The sequence below is a fragment of the Balaenoptera ricei genome, chromosome 18 (assembly GCF_028023285.1).
Source record: "Balaenoptera ricei isolate mBalRic1 chromosome 18, mBalRic1.hap2, whole genome shotgun sequence".
Classification (NCBI taxonomy): domain Eukaryota; kingdom Metazoa; phylum Chordata; class Mammalia; order Artiodactyla; family Balaenopteridae; genus Balaenoptera; species Balaenoptera ricei.
The window spans coordinates 16108426-16127324 of record NC_082656.1 but is presented as its reverse complement, the minus strand read 5'-3'; the positions used below and the strand labels follow the sequence as shown (position 1 = coordinate 16127324).

The window sequence follows — 18899 nt, the reverse complement described above, 5'->3', positions numbered from 1 at the left end:
GACATTACAGATACTTAAAACCATTAGTCTAACATCACAAAATAAGGCAATTCCATAAAATAGTAGGGGGTGAAATCCTAGAGGCAACCCAGATTGCAAGGTGCAGATCCCCAGCCAGATTTTTAAAATGAAACTTTAAGACAAAATGTTTATTACCTTAGCTTTATGTTTTTGTTCTGGAATTTTACTTTCCTTTGTGTTCTGAAGTCCAGTTTGTTTCAAGTCTCTTTCAATATCCTGAAAATTTAGAGAAAACTTAAAATCTAGCATTTAATATTGATCAAACAATTATATTTTCACAACCCCCCTGAATTCACAGCAGGGTCTGTTTACGTTATTTGATTTCTCGAATGAATCTGATGATTGATTTGAGAATGAAAACATACCTTTTGCAAAGGACAGTTAACAACAGTCCACTAACAACTTGGGCACAGTGTCCATTAACGTGAAATATTAATACATTTAACACTGGCATTGCAGTGGGCAGGTGGAACGCTACAATGTGACAATGTTTATCACAGTCCAATACAAACTAATCTAATTCAAGAACGTAATTTTGACTATAAGATCCTTCTGTTAAGAGGCTTATGATCTTAATCAGGAAAACAAAAAAGTGCACAGCTCATGACAGTATAAAGGAAGGAGGGGGCTCGAAAAATTGATGGGCAATTTGAAGGAGGAGGAGAAGGCTGTAAAAGTACTGGCAAGCATTTCAAAGTAATGGTCAAGAGGTGAACTTTAAATCCTGAGCTTTCTCGGCGTTCAGTCCTGGGCCCTCTGCCCCTCTCTTCCTTTTTTTTTTTTTTTTTTCCTCTAGATGATATAAACTTATTTTAATGCCAAAATTGCGTTTAAACATTTGCCGAAAAATCTTTCTAAAATATGTAAGTCTGTTATCTGCCTACTCAACTGAGGGTCTCTGAGTACAATCAGTGTTTTCCTAACACATCCAGCAGCAGGTGTTATTCAGGGCCGTCACACAGCACATATGATTGCCCCTCTCTTCCTTAATACAAAGGGGTCTCAGTAACTCCCACGAATTTAAATGCCATCTTTATGCAATGACTCTTAAACGTGTCTCTTCCGGTTTGATCTTTCCTCCCCTCTGAGCTTCAGACTCACATATTCGGCTGCCTGTTTGATACCATCTTCACTTTAATATTCATTCCACAACTTCATACTGAGCACCCACTACGGGCCAGATACTGTCCTACACAATGGGTTGCTGCAGAATGTGACCAGAAGGTCCCTGCTGACACGGAACTCACATTTTACTGGAGTAAGATAGGTAATCAATGAGTTAAACTAATGACATAATTTCAGAAGGTGTTAAATGTTATCAAGAAAATAAAATAGGGTAATAGCATAGGAAATGAATAGGGGATGAGAGTAATACAGGAAAAGCCTATATGGCATTTGATTTAAGCCCTGGAATGGTGTTGGACCTTGGCTTATGAAGGTCTGGGGAAAGCGTGTTCCAGGTGGAAGCAAAGCGGGGATGTGATCTCTCAGATCTTCCTGACTCAACATGTCCAAAGTGGTTCTCTTGAGTGCCCTGCTCCCACAAGCTTGCTCCCCACTCTTCCCCATCTTGGTAAAATGTACTATTCCTTCCGAACCAGAAACTTATGAGTCTCCGTGTGTGTGTGTGTGTGTGTGTGTGTGTGTGTGTGTGTGTGTGTATAAATGCTCTTTTCTCTCCACCATTCTACATTAGGTCCCTATCATCTCCCCCTTAGAATTAATTACTGCCTCGTCTACGTACTTCACACACCGCATCTGTCAGTTTGAATTTTTATCAGTTGTTTGCCCTGCAACCCTGGGAAGGGTGTTTTCCTGCCTTGCAATATTACACACTCTGAAACAAGACGTGACTTCTGTGTCTTATATTTGTGAGGTTGGTTGTCTGATTTGATTGTGTAGTCTGGTTGTCTCAATTGCATGAGAAGTGTCATATTGCTTTATTTCCCTTAAAATACAACTACATTAGACCCCTAAGCCCCATCCACCCCACTGGGTGGAAAATTCAACCTCAGTCCACTTTAGAGCTCTCGGCACCGCCTCTTGTGAAGGTCTCCAGGTTTTCACAAAGCAAAACACTCAGGGAGGCTGTTCAGCCTTCGCTCAGCATGGGCTCCTCTGACCTACCCTCAGTCAAGCCCTCGGGGCACCTTGAAGATGAAGGGGAAAGACCTCCCAGAAGGAAAAGAAGAGTCTTTTGAGAGCCATTTGATAATTCAGCTCTGCCCGGTTCCCTATTAATGCCAAAAAGGTAAGTTTGAAACAGAAGAGAAATTAACCATCAGATTCACAGACCCACGCGTCTGAGACTCGGACTCAAACACCATCAGAGAACATTTCCGCAAGCAGTTCTCAAACTTGGCTGCACTAACTCACCAGCCAGCTCTTGAAAACGGGATACCTGGGCCCCACCCCAGGCCATGTGGAGCCCAGGTGTTTGAGTTTGGTTTTTCATTATTGTTTTGTTTTGTTTTGTTTAGGGCCGCGCTGCGCAGCATGCGGGATCTTAGTTCCCCTATCAGGGATCAAACCCGTGCCCCCTGCAGTGGAAACACAGGAGTCTTAACCACTGGACTGCCAGGGAATTCCCTGTTTCCGTTTTTTAAAACTTTCCCACATGATTCTACCGCACAGGGAGGGGCAGGAACAGCGGGCTGGAGCGAACTCCCTGGGAAACGCAGCATCGTCTAAGAACCACCATCACCTGCACAGGTGCTTCCTCCTCAGGTGCCTCTTGGTGGATGAGCAGGTCACTCTTCTTCACCAAATACGTTTTATGACTTATTGTTGAGTCTTCCTTCAACATAAATTATACACAGTCAACAAGGTTGGCTCTGCGTCAGTTCTGAAGGCCACTTTCTGAACGTCGCCCGCTAGACCTGAATGGGATCTAATGAGGACACTGGCCTCGGGAGGATCAGTGGGCATGGCTGGAGAGAGCTCTCTTATGGCTTCTTTCCTCTATGGCTCCCTCTGGTATCCCCCAAGTGCTTCTTTCCTGGTCTCTCTAGAAAAGTCTGCTGTCCATCTTTCCTGGACGCAGGCTTCCCATCGCAGACCTGTCTTAAAAACAGGGCTGATGATGGCACGAGGCTCCCCACCCCTAACCAGACCTCTGCTCTGGGGAGAAGGACATCCAGCCTGCCCCCTCCCATGGCATTGGCCATGAAGCTTTGCGTGGCTCCTTCAGATGCCCTCTTCCTTAGCTCTGCCTCTCCAAATCCTACTCTTCTTCTCAGACCCAGTTCTGGCCCCATCTCTCTTCTTCCAGAAGAATCCTCCCCCCGTTCACACCACTCGTCTTCACTCCCGTGCCCTCACAGGGCTTAACCAGATTCAGCCTTATTGGATCATTGCTTCATATCTTTCCAACTATTTATTTACCTATTTAGAAAGAGTAGACATTTTAGAATCAGATATTTATTTAGTCTGCCTTGTAATATCTAAGTGACTTTGGATGAGTTATTTAACTTCTGTTATAAGTAAAGGAGATATGTATGTGAAAGCTCTAGCTCAGAGCCCAGTACACACAATTGAGTTGTACCATATGCTCATTTCACCTATATTAGTTCGTCTGTATGCCCTCAGGGGTGGGGCAGGGTGAGAGGGAAAGATCAATTTCAGTAGTGTGGGCAGGTTCTACACAATGAGTGTGTAGTTCAAGTGCGTGTGAGACGAGAGGCCAGCTGTGTCCTTGGCTGGTCTTGGTGCCCACCGGCCCGTCATAGGAGGAACATTCCCGGGCACTGAGGGTGTTTCTAATTAAACATGGGGGTGTTTTTCATGCATTGTGGTCTCCAGACACGGGCCAGCTATCTCATCTGGAGCTCTACTGAAAAAGCAATGATCTGAGAATTGGAAGAATGACTTTCCAAGGTGGCGCCTTTAAGGAATTTTTCAAAAATCATCTCCACTGCACTCAAATGTTGCCTTATATGGACTTTCAAATCTTACCCCTGCATATGAGACTATTCCAGTATAGCTGAATTCAATAAATGCTCGTCTCTTTTCCTACCCAACGGGCATGAACTTACTTCCTGCATCTAATCCAGTTCTGGAGTAAAGTACTGCTCAGTCAATATTTATTGACTGATTCATGGGGAAGATGATCAACCATACTTTTAATAACAGCCACTCTTAACTGAGACTCTCAGCCCCATCACTTTGTGTGGCCTCAAGTAAACCATAATAAAGTGAGGCTTCCATTAAATCTGACAGTTTTCCTACTTAAAAAAAAAGTTTGCATGATAAAGTTTATCTTTTCAATGAGAAGAGCATTACTTTTAATACCTGATAGTTTAGTTAGCTCTGAATCAGTAGAGCAACACTTCCTTTAGAAGAACGAATTTATTTACCTCCAGTTCACACTCCATCTTCTTTCTAATTTCTTTCACATCATTGTGGTACTGTTGGCGTATTTCTTCTAGTTGCTTCCAGTATTCCTGGAAAGCAATCCCAATCCCGAAATGTTAAATGTTTGCGAACAACTTGACAGAATAATCTCTAGACAGCCTATGATTTTATTTTTATTTTATTTTTTGTTTTTGGCCACGCCTCGCAGCATGCGGGATCGTAGTTCCCCGACCAGGGATCGAACCCGCGCCCCCTGCAGTGGAAGCACAGAGTCTTAACCACTGGGCCGCCAGAGAAGTCCCCAAGACAGTCTATGAATTTCAAAATGTGTGATATATAGTAAGGGAAAAGCTGTTGCTCCCAAAAATGATAATCTGCCTTACACTCTGGCTGTGGTACTTCCCCCCAGTGAGGATACGGCCTCTTGGGACAATCTCATTTTTATATATAACCCCAAATGCATTACTGACATACAATTACTTTATATATAATCCTGTTATAGGTTGAATTTTGTCCCCCCCCCAAAAGATACGTTGGAGTCCTAAGCCCCAGGACCTCAGAATGTGATCTTATTTGGAGACAGTGTCATTGCAGATGTGAGTAGTTAAGCTAAGATGTGGTCACACTGGGGCAGAGTGGGTCCCTAATGCATACGGCAGGTGTCCTGTTCAGAAGACGGCCACACCAGGAGGATGCCATGGCCGGTGGCAGAGACTGGAGTTGTGGCTCTGCAAACCAGGGCATCTGAACATCATGGACCAGCCACCGGAAGCTAGCAAAAGGCAAAGAAGGATTCCCCTCCAGGTTTCAGAGGGAGCGTGGCCCTGCTGACACCTTGACTTTGGACTTCAAGCCTCCAGAACTGTGCGACAATAAATTTCTGTTGTTTTAAACCGCCCAGTTTGTTGTAAGGCAGCCCTAGGGAACTAATCCAAATTTCAGAAATGTTCAGGATGGACAGTTACTTTATCAATCTGAGGTAAAAAGCCTTGTGAACTCATCGACACTGCATTCTCTGAGAAGGTGAAATACACATCTCTCTCTCCCCTGAACCCCAGCATGGCGTGTCACACCACTGTGTCCAACAAGTGTTTGTGTAACGGGCTCTCTCAGGTGCACCGTAGACGCTAAAAGCAACACCCCATTACGGTACAAAAGACAATGAGAGAAGTACAACGGTAGCCCTGGAAGCAGACAGTTTTTAACCTGTTCCTTCCTTTCATTTCTCTGGAACTGCAGCTCCTGGAATCCAGGCTCTTCCCCATTACTTCTTAGCTTTTGTCTCTGATTGTGATTTGGCTCAGCGGAAGATGGACGAATACCCTATTATTAGAATGAAATAACTTATAAAGCGTACTTGCATTTTGGAAACATCTTATGATTTGACCTTGACCCGCATCCTTTAAACAATAATTATATCATCAATCTCAGTATTTGGGAGTTTGTTTTTTTTTATACTGAGCAGTAGAATTTTCTTAGTGTAAGTGTGAAACATTTAAAAAGTAAAGAAAATAAAACCATTTGTGTTGTTTAGCCTAAGCAATCAATATTTTACACTACCATGTGAGACACCTAGATTCATTTTCTGAACTGCTAAATTATAATTGTGAAATCAAAGTTCTGTAAAAGTTTAGCAACCCCTGGAGCATGAGATTAGGTAGGGGAAGAGAACTAGAACTTTTGAGCAGTTCAAAATAAGAGCAATACAAATAGGAGGTGTAACCAAGCTCGCTCAGCCCCAGAATTTTGACACTATATTTAAGAGTAAAGGTTAACTTTCATTTCAAATAAAATACAGTAGTCCCTCTTTGAAAATGTGTAGAATTCTAATAAAATAGAATCAAAGAATTGCAGCACTGAAAGGGACCTTGAAGCCCATCTACAGCTTTTATAGATAAGGAAATTGAGGTTCAGAGAGGTGGCATGTCCTGCCTAAGGTCACATAGCAAGTGATGGAGCCAGGGAAGGGACTAGGCTTCCCAGACCCTAACTGAAGCCTATTCCCATTATTCTTCTTTAGCTATTAAAAACCGGGGAAAGTGGGGAATAGTCTTAATCATCTGTGTGGAATGAACTTTGACTTGAGGATCCATGAATATTTGTGAACAGAGAAAGCATGAGAAAATTCCTGATGGCCTCTTATATTTGGTATTTTACTTACCAATTGCTTTTCCACTTTCAGCTTATGTTGTTGAGCTTCACATTTCCTCTGAAGGTATTCAGCAAGCCTTAGGAAATACAAACGTTCAGCCTGAGTAGAAATTTTAACTCATCATAGGCACCAATTCGACAAGTGAATTTTCAGCTTTGTAATGAGACTCACAATTCACCTGTGACGTTCTGAGTTCAAGAAGTAATTCAAAGTTACAGAATGTGTACATTGGAAAAGAAGATATCTTTGAAATCAAGAAGAAAGGGAGGTAAAGAGAACAGTAAAACTGGGGATACAGGAGAGGATAGAACCGAAAAATATTCTGTTACAATGATTTTTCTTCAGGGCACAAATCAGTCCACCCATAGTCTATAATATGTTGAAGGGAAAAAGAAAAAACCCGTAGCAGGATCTTCTCATGCTGTGTGCAGGTATCTAATCTATAGCCTTGTCACCCTGACTGCACTGATAGCTGCTCTTCTATAGCCTGCATGATACCCTGAGCTCCTTAGAGCAGGATGGGGGACCCTCCCTTCACCTCTGCTCCTCACGCTGGCTCACAAATGCTTAATGAATAAAGAAATGAGGCTTTCTCCATCTCTCACAATGTTTAAGTATTTTTCCAGCACAATTCTGGTCAATTCTAGTCAAACAGTTTTCAGGTTTGTACCTATGTTCTAGATATTTATCTTTTTTTCAGAATTTCCTACAAGAATTTCTGTCATTACAGATTGCTAAACAAAAACTACCACATTTCAGATCATATTATGAGCTAGTGATAAAGTTCTTTGGAATTCTAGCAACTTCCTGGGCTCCAAAGACAGAACTGCCATTTCAGAAACTCCTTTAGGCACATCAGGATGAGTGGTCCCCAGTTTCTGAAGAGTCAAGTTAATAAATCAGCCGTTTAGAAATATATGATGAAATCATAAGCTAGTTACGGTCTTTGGGCCTTCGTTCCCCATCTGTAAAATGAGCACAATACCAATCTCACAGGGGGTGATGTGAGGATTAGAAGAGAGAAGTTCTGTGAAGGTTCCTGACCAGCGTCTGACACACTGATTGTGCTTGACTCAGATGAGGGCTAACATGTAGCACTCCTCTCAGAAACTTATCTCCATGAGAAAAACTATTCAGCCATCCAGGGGCTGTCCAAGAGACATTCTTTCTCTCTCTGTCTATCTCTCTCTGTCTTTCTTTCTCTCCCCAACTCTCTATACGTTGTTATTCCTCCAGACAAGTACATCAAGACTTGATTCCCATGGAATTGGAGCTCTGATAGAGAGAAAGCTGGGCAGGGGGCCTGGAAGAACAATGAGGAGGGGTTGCCAGTCATCAGAGGGGCAGCCTGGAACACAGTAAGATGATGGGCAGCGGCATACAGGGAAGAGAAGGACCTTTCTACCATTTTATGTGAGAGTTTGGGAGATACAATCATACATAATCAAAATAGTTGATAGTTTGACAGCTCTCATATCTAGATAAAGGGTGGAAGACGCAGTTTCCCAGTGGCTGAGAAAAGGGAAAGGGAGTTTTGTGCCTGTACCTAGTTCTTATGTAAAATATGTCACTCATTAGTTGAGTCCTATATGAATATTATAATTTGAACTAATGGAACACATAACTTTTGATGATCATGGAGGTCATTAAAAATATGTTATGAAGATGGAAAAAAACCATAACCGCACCCAATATCTTTAAAAATAAAACGTCTACTTTTCCCACCACACATTTCTGGAGAAATCATTCTTTTATTATTCTTGCTTATCTAATTTTCATTAGCTATCTGATGAGATCACCATCATATAGACTCATATGTTTCATTGTTTGTCCAAAATTTCAACAATAAATAACCACAGACACCAAAAGTTAGCAAATTCCCAACACTGAAAGAAAAAATGTGATGGCAAAAGTATTTTAAAAACATGACTCTCAGACTTCGGTCTTCAGGGCTGTGGATGGGTGTCAATCATTCTGATCATAGAACACTGACATCAGTGTGAAAGAAACCATTAAAAGTATTGTAGATCTGTAGAAATTTGTTATGGAGTAAACTTTTTGGAAGTACACCATAATTATATTATTTTCTTTCTAATACATCCATATTCTGAAAAATCCCAAGAATATAAATACTAAATGAAATATATTTCACTTTTCAGTAGGTGTCAAATTATAATTTGATTACAATTCAATTATTATTGATTAATATTAATAATGTTAATATTAATATTTGGAAAATGATACATATACAACTATTTTCATCACTCCCAGATAGTGGAATTTACTAGGAAAAAGAAAAAGACATTAAAAATTCAAGAGCATTAATCTGTTCCCACAGTCAAATGGCTACATGAATAAGATTAGCTACATCAAAGTTAAGATGAAAAAGGGTCAAGGGAACTGTGAATTAAGTATTTTAAATGAAGAGTCTGGAAGTTCTTCCCAGATGTTTTAGGAGAATTTGGAAGGACTTCAGAATAAATGTTGATATAGCAAACTATTTTCAGAGGACCAAAGTTTAAGTAGACTATGACATTACCATTGACCTGGAGATGGACTGTGGCTTTCTTCCTGATTATAATTCTCCTCAACTCTGGTATCTTTTTGAGGAACATAGTGGTAATTTTGTCCATTGGCTCTCTTCCTCAACAAGTTAAGTTGAGCATAATAATGATCATAATGTCCACACACTGCAGCAAGTTTGGGTCCTTCTAACATTTTTATCTGAGGGATTAAAAAGAAGAGAGATATTTTAAAAATACATGATTAAAATCTATAACAATTGACAGTTTGGTAGTGACCATAGCTATGACAAGGCATTGAAGCTATCTTGTTTTTGCTCTAGACTTGTTTTTGAGTAATCTTAGAATCCCCAAATCCTCGAACTGAAAAATGTTTTAGAAGTCTAAGTACTGTAGTGCAGTAGTTTATAATTTTGCTAAGGTGTGAATATGAATCATGTATACTTCATGGCTAGTGTATCAAAAGTACTTAGCGAGTGAGTATCTGTCCAACCCAAGATCTGAAACTAAACTCAGCATTATTATTTCTTATTTTTCATAAATTTATTTACACCTTACTAGACTTTATGGAAGAATACTGTACTTTATTGTGCAACTCACAGATCTGGGGATTTGCAAAACGTTTAGGTTCTGATAAATTTGCTAAATACAAAATGGCAACATGACTGGAAGGAAAGAAGATGCTGCATCACTCAGAGTCAATTCTTCCTGTGTAAACACAAGAAAAGTCATGTAACAGTTGTGACCAGCTTATGACCATCTCAAGCTAGCCTCACCACCCTTCCCAACCAGAACAGAATAAGAGGAGGAGAACCAGAAACAAATGTTTATCTTAGCATTCCTTAGTAGAGGCCACTGAGCTGGAAGACAAGAATCAGACCAGATTAACATATGAAAACCAGTCAAGACCCTGTTGCTAAATAGCAAAATAGGGTCAATTTATGGTGACCATGCTGTCCATTTAACAGTTGCTAACAAAAGAAAAAAAGAAGATCAAACCTTTGGAAAGGCCTGGAACTTATAACTGGAAATATGAGTAACCAAACAAGTGGTTAAAACTGAAATTTCCTCACTGTAAAGAAGTAACACATTACATTCTTTGTTCTTTTTAATGCTATATGGCTCATATATAAATACATATGAACCATATGGAATTGTAGATATTTAACCATCTTTAACTTACAAAAATGGCACATTTATATAGTTCTATTCAAATATTAAAGTAAATGTATAAAATTTGGCTTATCAGTCTAAACATAGATTGTATATTTATTTTAAAAATCTTTTAAAGTGTGAAGTCGTTTTCTTAGTTTTACAATGTTTGCCTATGTACAACCCAAAGAAGTTACTACTAATTACTTGAAAAATGGCTAGAAATAGAGAAAAGTATTGGAAGGAAAAAACAGCTTCTTTAGGATTTTCTCTGAAGTCCCAAACGGTAATGAGAACATCAGAGACGGCTCCTGTGCAGACCTGTTCGTTTCACTGCATTAGGAGAAACTTTCAAAAGGATTAAGAAAATGTCAATGTGTTCTCCTAACTTCATCCATCCTTCAGTCTTTTAGATGTTTGTTTTTGGTTTTTTTTTGTCTCCGAAAGGGTTTGCTACAGAGTATCCTAAATCACAACATACTTTATACCATGAGCCTTCTTTTTTTTTTTTTTTTTTACCATGAGCCTTCTTTTAAAATACAATTTTTCAATTAAAATACAATAGCCATTTTTATGTACCAGAAGCATTTCACTAGCGTAAATTAAAAGATTCAACATTCTGCTGAAGTGGATTCAAATAACTGGCATAAAGAAACTCTGGGGAAAAAAATCAATGATTATATAATAAAAATTTCTCAATTATATATAACATCAGAATTAAGAGTATGAAATGCATGTTTTCTGCCACTATGCTACTCACTTGTCCTATATAGAAAAACCTTATTTACTTAAAGAAATTAAAAGAATTTGAATTATAAAAAGAAAACAAAAACTAATGTATAGAATATTTATAAGGAAATACAGCATTGTTAAAAATAACAACTTGAAGCTGTCCCATGAAGTACCACTTTAATGTTCATTACAGAATTTTATTACAAGTACAAAACTAGTGAACCCCCAAGTAATGACCTTGTACCTCATGAACATGTGCAAGTAGTTCTGTAGAATATGCCATCCACTAAAAAAAACAGAGGAAGAGTTTAGCATGACTTACAGATGTGGGCTTCTGGGCTCCAGCTGGCGGTCTCCATTCATTTCTATATAATATGTCCTTCCTTTTAAATGGCACTGATATCCTTGATCTTGGCAGGCACTTTCCCTGGAATCTCACTTTCTGTATTTTAAAATCTTATTTAACCAGAATAAAACAACTTAATTTTTTAAAAATTTCCACATCATTAATATTATGCTTGTGAGAGTATAAGTATAAGGGGCATTTCATAACACAGTAAGTTCTCTTTAACCAGAGACATTTATACCCATGGAGAGAAGTGCTGATGGAAAATTACTACACATTTTCTTTGAATGGAGGAAACCATTTTTTCCAGTGTTCCTTTACATATTTCTAGTAATATATAACACTAGTTTTTAAAAATTGGGGAATTAACATTTATGGAAACACTATGCATGACATAATGGCATATTTAGTAATTAAGTTATTAACTAAATTAATTTAATTACAAGTAATTAAATGTAGTCATCAGAGCTTGGGTTATCTGGCCACAGCATTCATGTTGCATTGTTGTTTGAAATGGATGAGTAGGTCTTCAAATATATTTGTGTTTGTCACCTTCAAAATGTGTTCTTGGGACTTCCCTGGTGGCGCAGTGGTTAAGAATCCGCCTGCCAGTGCAGGGGAAGCAGGTTTGATCCCTAGTCTGGGAAGATACCACATTCCGTGGAGCAACTAAGCCCGTGCGCCATAACTACTGAGCCTCCGCTCTAGAGCCCGCGCGCCACAACTACTGAAGCCCTCGCGCCTAGAGCCCCTGCTCTGCAGCAAGAGAAGCCACCTCAGTGAGAAGCCCACGCACCACAACGAGGAGTAGTCCCCGCTCGCGGCAACTAGAGAAAGCCAGCGCACAGCAACGAAGACCCAACGCAGCCAAAAATAAATAGAAAAAAAAAAATGTGTTCTTGTTTTCCTATCTGTCCTATATTAGGAGTGTAGACAATACACTTTCTCTCGTCCTCTACTTATCTACTTTCTAAACATGCTCAATCTCGACTAATATATAACGATGGCAAACGAAATTAAACATGGCAGAATCATTAATTCACTTTCCCTTTATAACTTTCCTCACTTTATTTTCTCCATCACAGTGGATAATATTCCCCTATCACTGTTCCTTGGAGAGATTTTCTACTCCTCATCCTTAAAGTTGAGACATTTGGTTGTGGCTAAAAATCCTGCTGCTCTTATTTCACAATATCAATTGAATTAGTAATTTTTCTCTTTAATGTCTGTCTGTCTGTCTCTCTTTCACACACACACACAGTACTTCATCAGCTGATTCCTAACACCACCACTACAACTGCTTCTCCATTTATCATTACCATAAAGTATCAGCTGCTTTCTTTGGGGGTCACATAGTAACGTTCTCCCACTGTTACCAATTAGGTCCGAGATCCTAACTTCAGCTCCAACAGGCCTCTGCAGGAGAACTCTTAATCGCCAGTCCATTCTCTCTATTTCAGAAAAATAAGCTTCATTTCATGATTTCATGTCTGTCTGTGAACCTTCTTTGACTCTCTATCCCTTCCCTACACAAAAGTTAAGTTTAGATTCTACCTCTTTGAGCATCTCATTATCAGCACATCCACTGTTTCATCAAGTTTTCCCGACTGATGAGAAGAGAGGAGATGAATCCTCCAGGTCATGCATAAACTAGATATACAGGCACGCCCCCAGGTCACCACTTGACAAGATAATTTTTCTTCTGCTTATACTGCTTATATTTTTTAAATGTCCATGTTCAACATATTTGGAGGAATTTCTCTGCTAAAGTTATCAGCCATATATTATAAATCATTGCGTGAGACATAATAAATGTTTTTTGATTGCACGGTTAAATAATCCTTACCTGGGACCACCTTCCCAGCAGGTCGAGAAGCAGACGATCTTGCTTTATGTCTGAGGGTGTGATTGAATTCTTCCTGAATGACCTAAAATCAAACGGTGTGTCAGGACCTGCTAGTAAAAATCTCTGTCAAAATCCAAACAGAATCGCCTCAAATCTCACCTCGGGAGTCAAGTATTTGGCGATAAGGTTCTCTAAAAAGGGCCTTTTCAAAATGGAACTAATGGATGGTCGATCTCGGGGAGATACTTCAAAGAGCTGGTATATTAAGGACTGTAGGTCATGGGAAAACCGTGGAGGTATTGGAGGAACATGAGCTTGACAAATCTTCAGAACCAGCTGGTGTAAGTTGTTACCCTCAAACTGAAAAGACAAGGAATGGTGATACTAAATTAGAGAAAAATTCAATGCTAGTATTTAAAGTAATATCAAGAAACAAAACAATGTTATATAGCTTTAATGAGAAGCACTATGGTCTACCCTGAATTGTTTCCATCAACTAATCTTTCATGAGTAGATACTGTAGGCGGTTATTCAATGAAATGTTGTCCTACTTAAAACAAGGGTTTTTTTAGTTTTTTTCTTATTATCAAAATATTTACTCATTCTAAAAAACTGGAAAGTATAGGAAATTATAAACAGGGAAAATACATACAATTTCACCACCCAGAGGTATATTTCCTTCTAGTCTTTTTAAAAATAATGTTTATTTTACAAAGTTGAGATCATAACAATATGAAATTTTACATCTTGCTTTTTAAATTAACATAACATAAACCATTTCCTCAAAAATTCTTCATAAACCAGAAAACATTCCATTGTATGAAATCATCATTTACACATAATGATAATGTTGGGCAGAATGGTGTGGCAGAAAAGATCAGGTTTGGGTTAGACACTTACTATCTGACACTTACTATTTGAAAATAATGATAATAATAATAACAATAACAACAAAACGACAGCTGTGTACAAAAGAGTTAACATAGATGGTCTAAGACTGCTATCCTTAGAAAGGCCTGCTTACATTGGCCCTTGGCTGGCATCTGGGAACTTGGATTTCAGGAGAGTTCTCATCATTCCCAAAATGTTCCGAGTGGCTCTCTTTTTCCCCACACTGTGCAAACAACATGGTTTATGCTGAATACCTGCTTTCTTCCTGGGAATCTAGAAGCTTGGCACATGCTAGGCAGAGGTGCCTACATGACCAGTCCCAACAAAAACCCTGGACACTGGGTCTCGAATGAGCTTCCCTGGTAGATAACATTTCACATGTATTGTCACAACTTGTTGCTGGAGAAATCAGTGCATCCTGTGTGACTCTACTGGGAAAGGTTCTTGGAAGCTTGTGCCTGGCTTCCGACAATCTTCGCCCCATGCACCTTTTCCCTTTGCTGATTATGTGTTGATATGTTCACACACAATTTATTTTTATGGAACTATGCTACATGTACTATTCTCCAACTTGAATTTTTCACTTTATAATATAGCTTGGATATCTTCCCATGTCAGTATATATGGAGCTGTCATTCTTGTTAATAGCTTGTCCATATAATTTTTAACAATCTAATAAAACCAAACATTAACCTTTTCCTCTCAAGAGGTTAATTGCATTTATATAGTTTTCAATAGTTCAAGATTAATCTGATGATTAATATACTTACAGGATGTCTGAGTGTGCAGAGCTCATATAAGACGCAGCCAAGAGACCAAATATCCCTGGGTAAGATAAGAGTTGACATGCTAAGAAATATCAATAATTCTCAATGAAAACCTTTATCTTTACAGTGCATTATATTTGTGCATCTTTACAATTTTATATAGGTTGACAAGTTTTCACAAATGCTTTCAGTACATTATCAATTCTTACTCTTACTAAGACTAGAGGGAAAATTTGTAGCTTGTCAGAATCCTAGCAAAGAAAAGGTATACAAGCTTTGCTAGAATCTGATGGCTCAATATTTACTTCACGTGATGAGCTCGAAGAAAATGTGTACATGTGTGGAATTTTGAGCAATTTGGAGGTGGAAGGCAGAACTCAAACATGGATTTGTTTGATTCAAAGGGTGACATCTGGTTGATTTAGAAAGGAATATTCTACTCAAGGCTACTGACAAAACCAAAGTTAGATTAAATGATGACCAGAGTATCTGGTACTCAATGAACTTGAAAAAAATGTGCTAAAACTAGGCCTGTGCAGGTGTCCAATGAATGACCTTTTGACCTCAGAGGGCCAAAAACACCACTCTCTGATCATGCTAAACACCTCCATTTTTGAACATGCATCCTATGAAGAAGGATGTAACTCAGATATGTCTGTACAGAACACCAGTTACCTCACCTCTTCCTTACCTCCAATCCTCTTTCCCCACGCCTAAGACCACGCCAAAGACCACACATAAATATCTCAAGCCCCTCACCTTCAGGGAGGCAGATCTAAGACTTGTACTCCAGTCTCCTCATTTGGCTGCCTTGTGAATAAACCCTTTCTCTGCTGCAAACCTCGGGGCCTCAGCATTTGGCTTGTCTGTTCATCAGGCAAATGAATCTGGTTTCGTAACAATTACCGCTAGGATCTTCCAATTATTGAAAGCATCAGACCAGCAAATTTAAATGTTGACTCAAATCCTTAAAAAGCAGTACAAGGAAACAAAGCAATGCTACGGAGCTAGGGGTCTCTCTTTGTTGCACTGTGCTCTGCTCTGGACAGCCTGCCCTCCTACCCCGGCTACACAAGCTGCATTCCTGCTCAGCTTGAGGCCAAACCCCTTCTCTAAGTCAGAGGCTGTCTCCAAAAAACTGCCTGCTCTTTCACTATTCGGAGAAATGTTTACCATTCTTTTTTAGGGCTTTGCCCTCTCTTTCAAAGTCAAACAGCCAAACATCCCTTGGATATTTTCCTAAACAAACAGACAATTAACTCCACAAAGAAACTCAGTCTTCCTGCAAAGCCAACTGGTTCAACTGGCAGACAGCTTTGAAAAGTGAAAAATTTTCCTTCTCCTTCCATGGAAGTAAAAACTACCTCATCTTCATCTTTTATCACTGTGTATATTAATATTACTCCTGACGGTACGCTCTGGTACCACATACATAAAAGCTAGCTGAATTTTAAAGCTGGAAGATGCCTTAACAATTACCTATCTACCTACGCCTTAACAATTACCAGCTCTCTTTGTTGCAGGTAGGGAAACTGAGGCCCGCAGAGATGGACTGACTTGGTCAAATTGCCGACTGAGTCAATATTAGGATTCCTGGCTGCTAAACCCGTGCTCAGTCACCAGCCTCACCGTTTTCTGACCCATCTACAGCACTTTCCTGCAATAGGCTAAACAGGGCTTAGAAAGCATGAGAATCAAATACACAGATGGACATCACAGTGACTGCGATTTTCAATGTTATTCTTTCTATCACTTGCATCTTCAAAAGAAATGTCTTTTTTCTAAATAAGTTCAAAACCTTCAGAGAACACTGAAGTGGTCAGAGACAGTACTGGGAGCCTCATTTCACAGGTGAAGAAAATGAAATTACAAAAGCACCATAAAAAAGAATGCATCAGATTTTACTGCGACTTTCTAACCAAAAGTCAGCAACTCACGTTTTATTGTTGTAGGGTTTATTCTGACAGATCTCTGGGGACAAGTAGTAAGGCGTTCCAACACAAGTTCTAGCAAGTTCCATGGTACTAGCAAAATTATATTAAATAATAAAATAACACAGTGTATTACTGAAGAAAGGGCTTAAGACATACACATACATGCAAGAAAAAAGTATAAAAATGGACACACAAAATTTGATGTATTCACATACTAAAATAAAGTAAAACACTGTATATTAATAATATAGTAATAAAATTCATGGATTTTTAAGCTTATAATTCACCTCCCCAAAATCTACACATTAGAAAAAATTTTATGGCTTAAAGATTGCACGAAGAGGTACCATTGTTACATTGCAAAACTCCCACATGTAAAGACTTCCCTCTTTCCAATGACTAAAGTAATGCAATCTCATGATTTAAAATTTGGAAAACATAAAAGTAAACAAAGAAGAAAAAATTTACTCAGTCTTAAAACCCCCAAACAACTACTGTTAAAATTCTGACATATTTCCTTCTTGTCTTTTTTCCATGCATATTTTCTACATAGCTGTGATCATAGCATATTTAAAATTCAGAATTCCCTTTTTTTTTTTTTTACTTAATATAACAAAGTTTGTTCTCACATTATCAAGAAGTCTTCCAAATCATAAATGTTAGTGGCTTTATAATATTCAGGTACATGCTGTGCTAAGTTTTATGAAATGTGACCATTTCCCAATTATTAGGCATCTAAATTATTCCAGATTTCAAATTATCCCCTTCGAATAAATTCTCAGAAATGGAACATTTAAAAATCTCTTGATATTTGTTACCACGAAACTGTCTTCCAAAACAGCTGCATCAATACATTCCCCCCAGTACGTGTGAATTTGCCTGTTTCACGAAATGCTCGCTAGCTTTATACGCGTTTCAGTCACATCTCATTTGATCAGCTTACATCACACTATACATCGCCACCATCCTTCTCCTATCTACCTGCAAATTTTAATCTCAGACAAAGTAGCATCTGAATGATTTAATACACTTATATAAACAGTTATCAAAAATTATTGGGAAACCAAGCTCTTAATATCTTAATTCATGATAACTAAAAATACATATTTTGGCTGTTATGATCAGAAAGAAAATGTTTTTAAAAAGTACTTACTTGTTCAGGACTCTTGCAATACCAAAGTCCCCAAGCTTTGCAACCATTCCATTCTTGCTAAGAAAAATGTTCTGTAAGTGGAGGAAATGCTATGTTGCTGGAGATATTTCAAGAAAACAAAAGATCTGTTCTGTCTTGATTTTGTCTCTGAGATGTTACCTGTGTTTTTATGTCCCTGTGTAAGATCTTCCTGTCATGAATATGTTTCAGTCCTAGAGAAATCTGTACAAACCAACTCAGAATCTGTAGAGGGAACATGAAACAAAACTGGTGAGGAGTCTGGTGATCACTGAAATGTCTTCATGATAACATACAAGAAGAGAGGAATAATATACTTGTGTGTGTGGTTATATGAATGAAGCTAATAGGTATACCATCTTATCGTACTACTTTCTTTTTACAGCTAGAAACATGGAGGTGTGAAAAGGCAATCCAAATGTGTTGGTATGAAAAGGAACACCGCACACAGAGAAAGATAAACAGAACCAAGGAAGAGAGGGAGGCAAGTCATGATCTTCTTTTTTATTAACATTGGGTTGCTAACTGCATCAGGAGAGTAGACAAGCAGCTCTGTTTCCTGATAACCCTAGTGCCACTGCTTTTTCCTTTTCAGTGGAAGGAGGGTGTCAAGGGCAAAGAGAGAAAGAGGAAGAAGTGGAGAATCTGTGAGGTTATTAAAATTTTTAATGAAATAACATACAAGTATATAATATAAAACTAAGAAATATTTTACTTTTATACTTTTTAAAGTTTAATTTTATTTCTTAGATATGATTTTCTTAGCTGGCCATGAGCCTCTTTATTAAACTGTGTCTATACCTATAGAGATTTATTTAAATGATTCTAAAATTTCAATGATTCTTTGTCCACCAAATTATACAGAGAGAGGAAAACAATAGGAAAAAAAGCTACATTCCAGACACTAAGATTCAGTTGTAATTTTAGTTTTTTAGTTTTGTAGTTCAAAATTGTGTAGAGAAAAGTATTTTTATTAAATGTGGCAAAATAATACCTAGATAGGAAGAAAGGA

At 38.6% G+C, this 18899-nt stretch overlaps 1 protein-coding gene across 1 annotated transcript in view; it reads right to left on the bottom strand.

Annotated features, from left to right (window-relative positions):
- NEK5 (NIMA related kinase 5) overlaps nucleotides 1-18899 on the bottom strand; it is a 62270-nt gene that overhangs the window by 22271 nt on the left and 21100 nt on the right. Inside the window, 13 exon segments of the mRNA XM_059903333.1 lie at nucleotides 157-237; nucleotides 2726-2818; nucleotides 4377-4463; nucleotides 5581-5697; nucleotides 6536-6602; nucleotides 9066-9250; nucleotides 11255-11388; nucleotides 13125-13206; nucleotides 13284-13484; nucleotides 14786-14840; nucleotides 16720-16806; nucleotides 17870-17940; nucleotides 18029-18112. Coding sequence (XP_059759316.1) covers nucleotides 157-237; nucleotides 2726-2818; nucleotides 4377-4463; nucleotides 5581-5697; nucleotides 6536-6602; nucleotides 9066-9250; nucleotides 11255-11388; nucleotides 13125-13206; nucleotides 13284-13484; nucleotides 14786-14840; nucleotides 16720-16806; nucleotides 17870-17940; nucleotides 18029-18112 — 1344 coding nt within the window.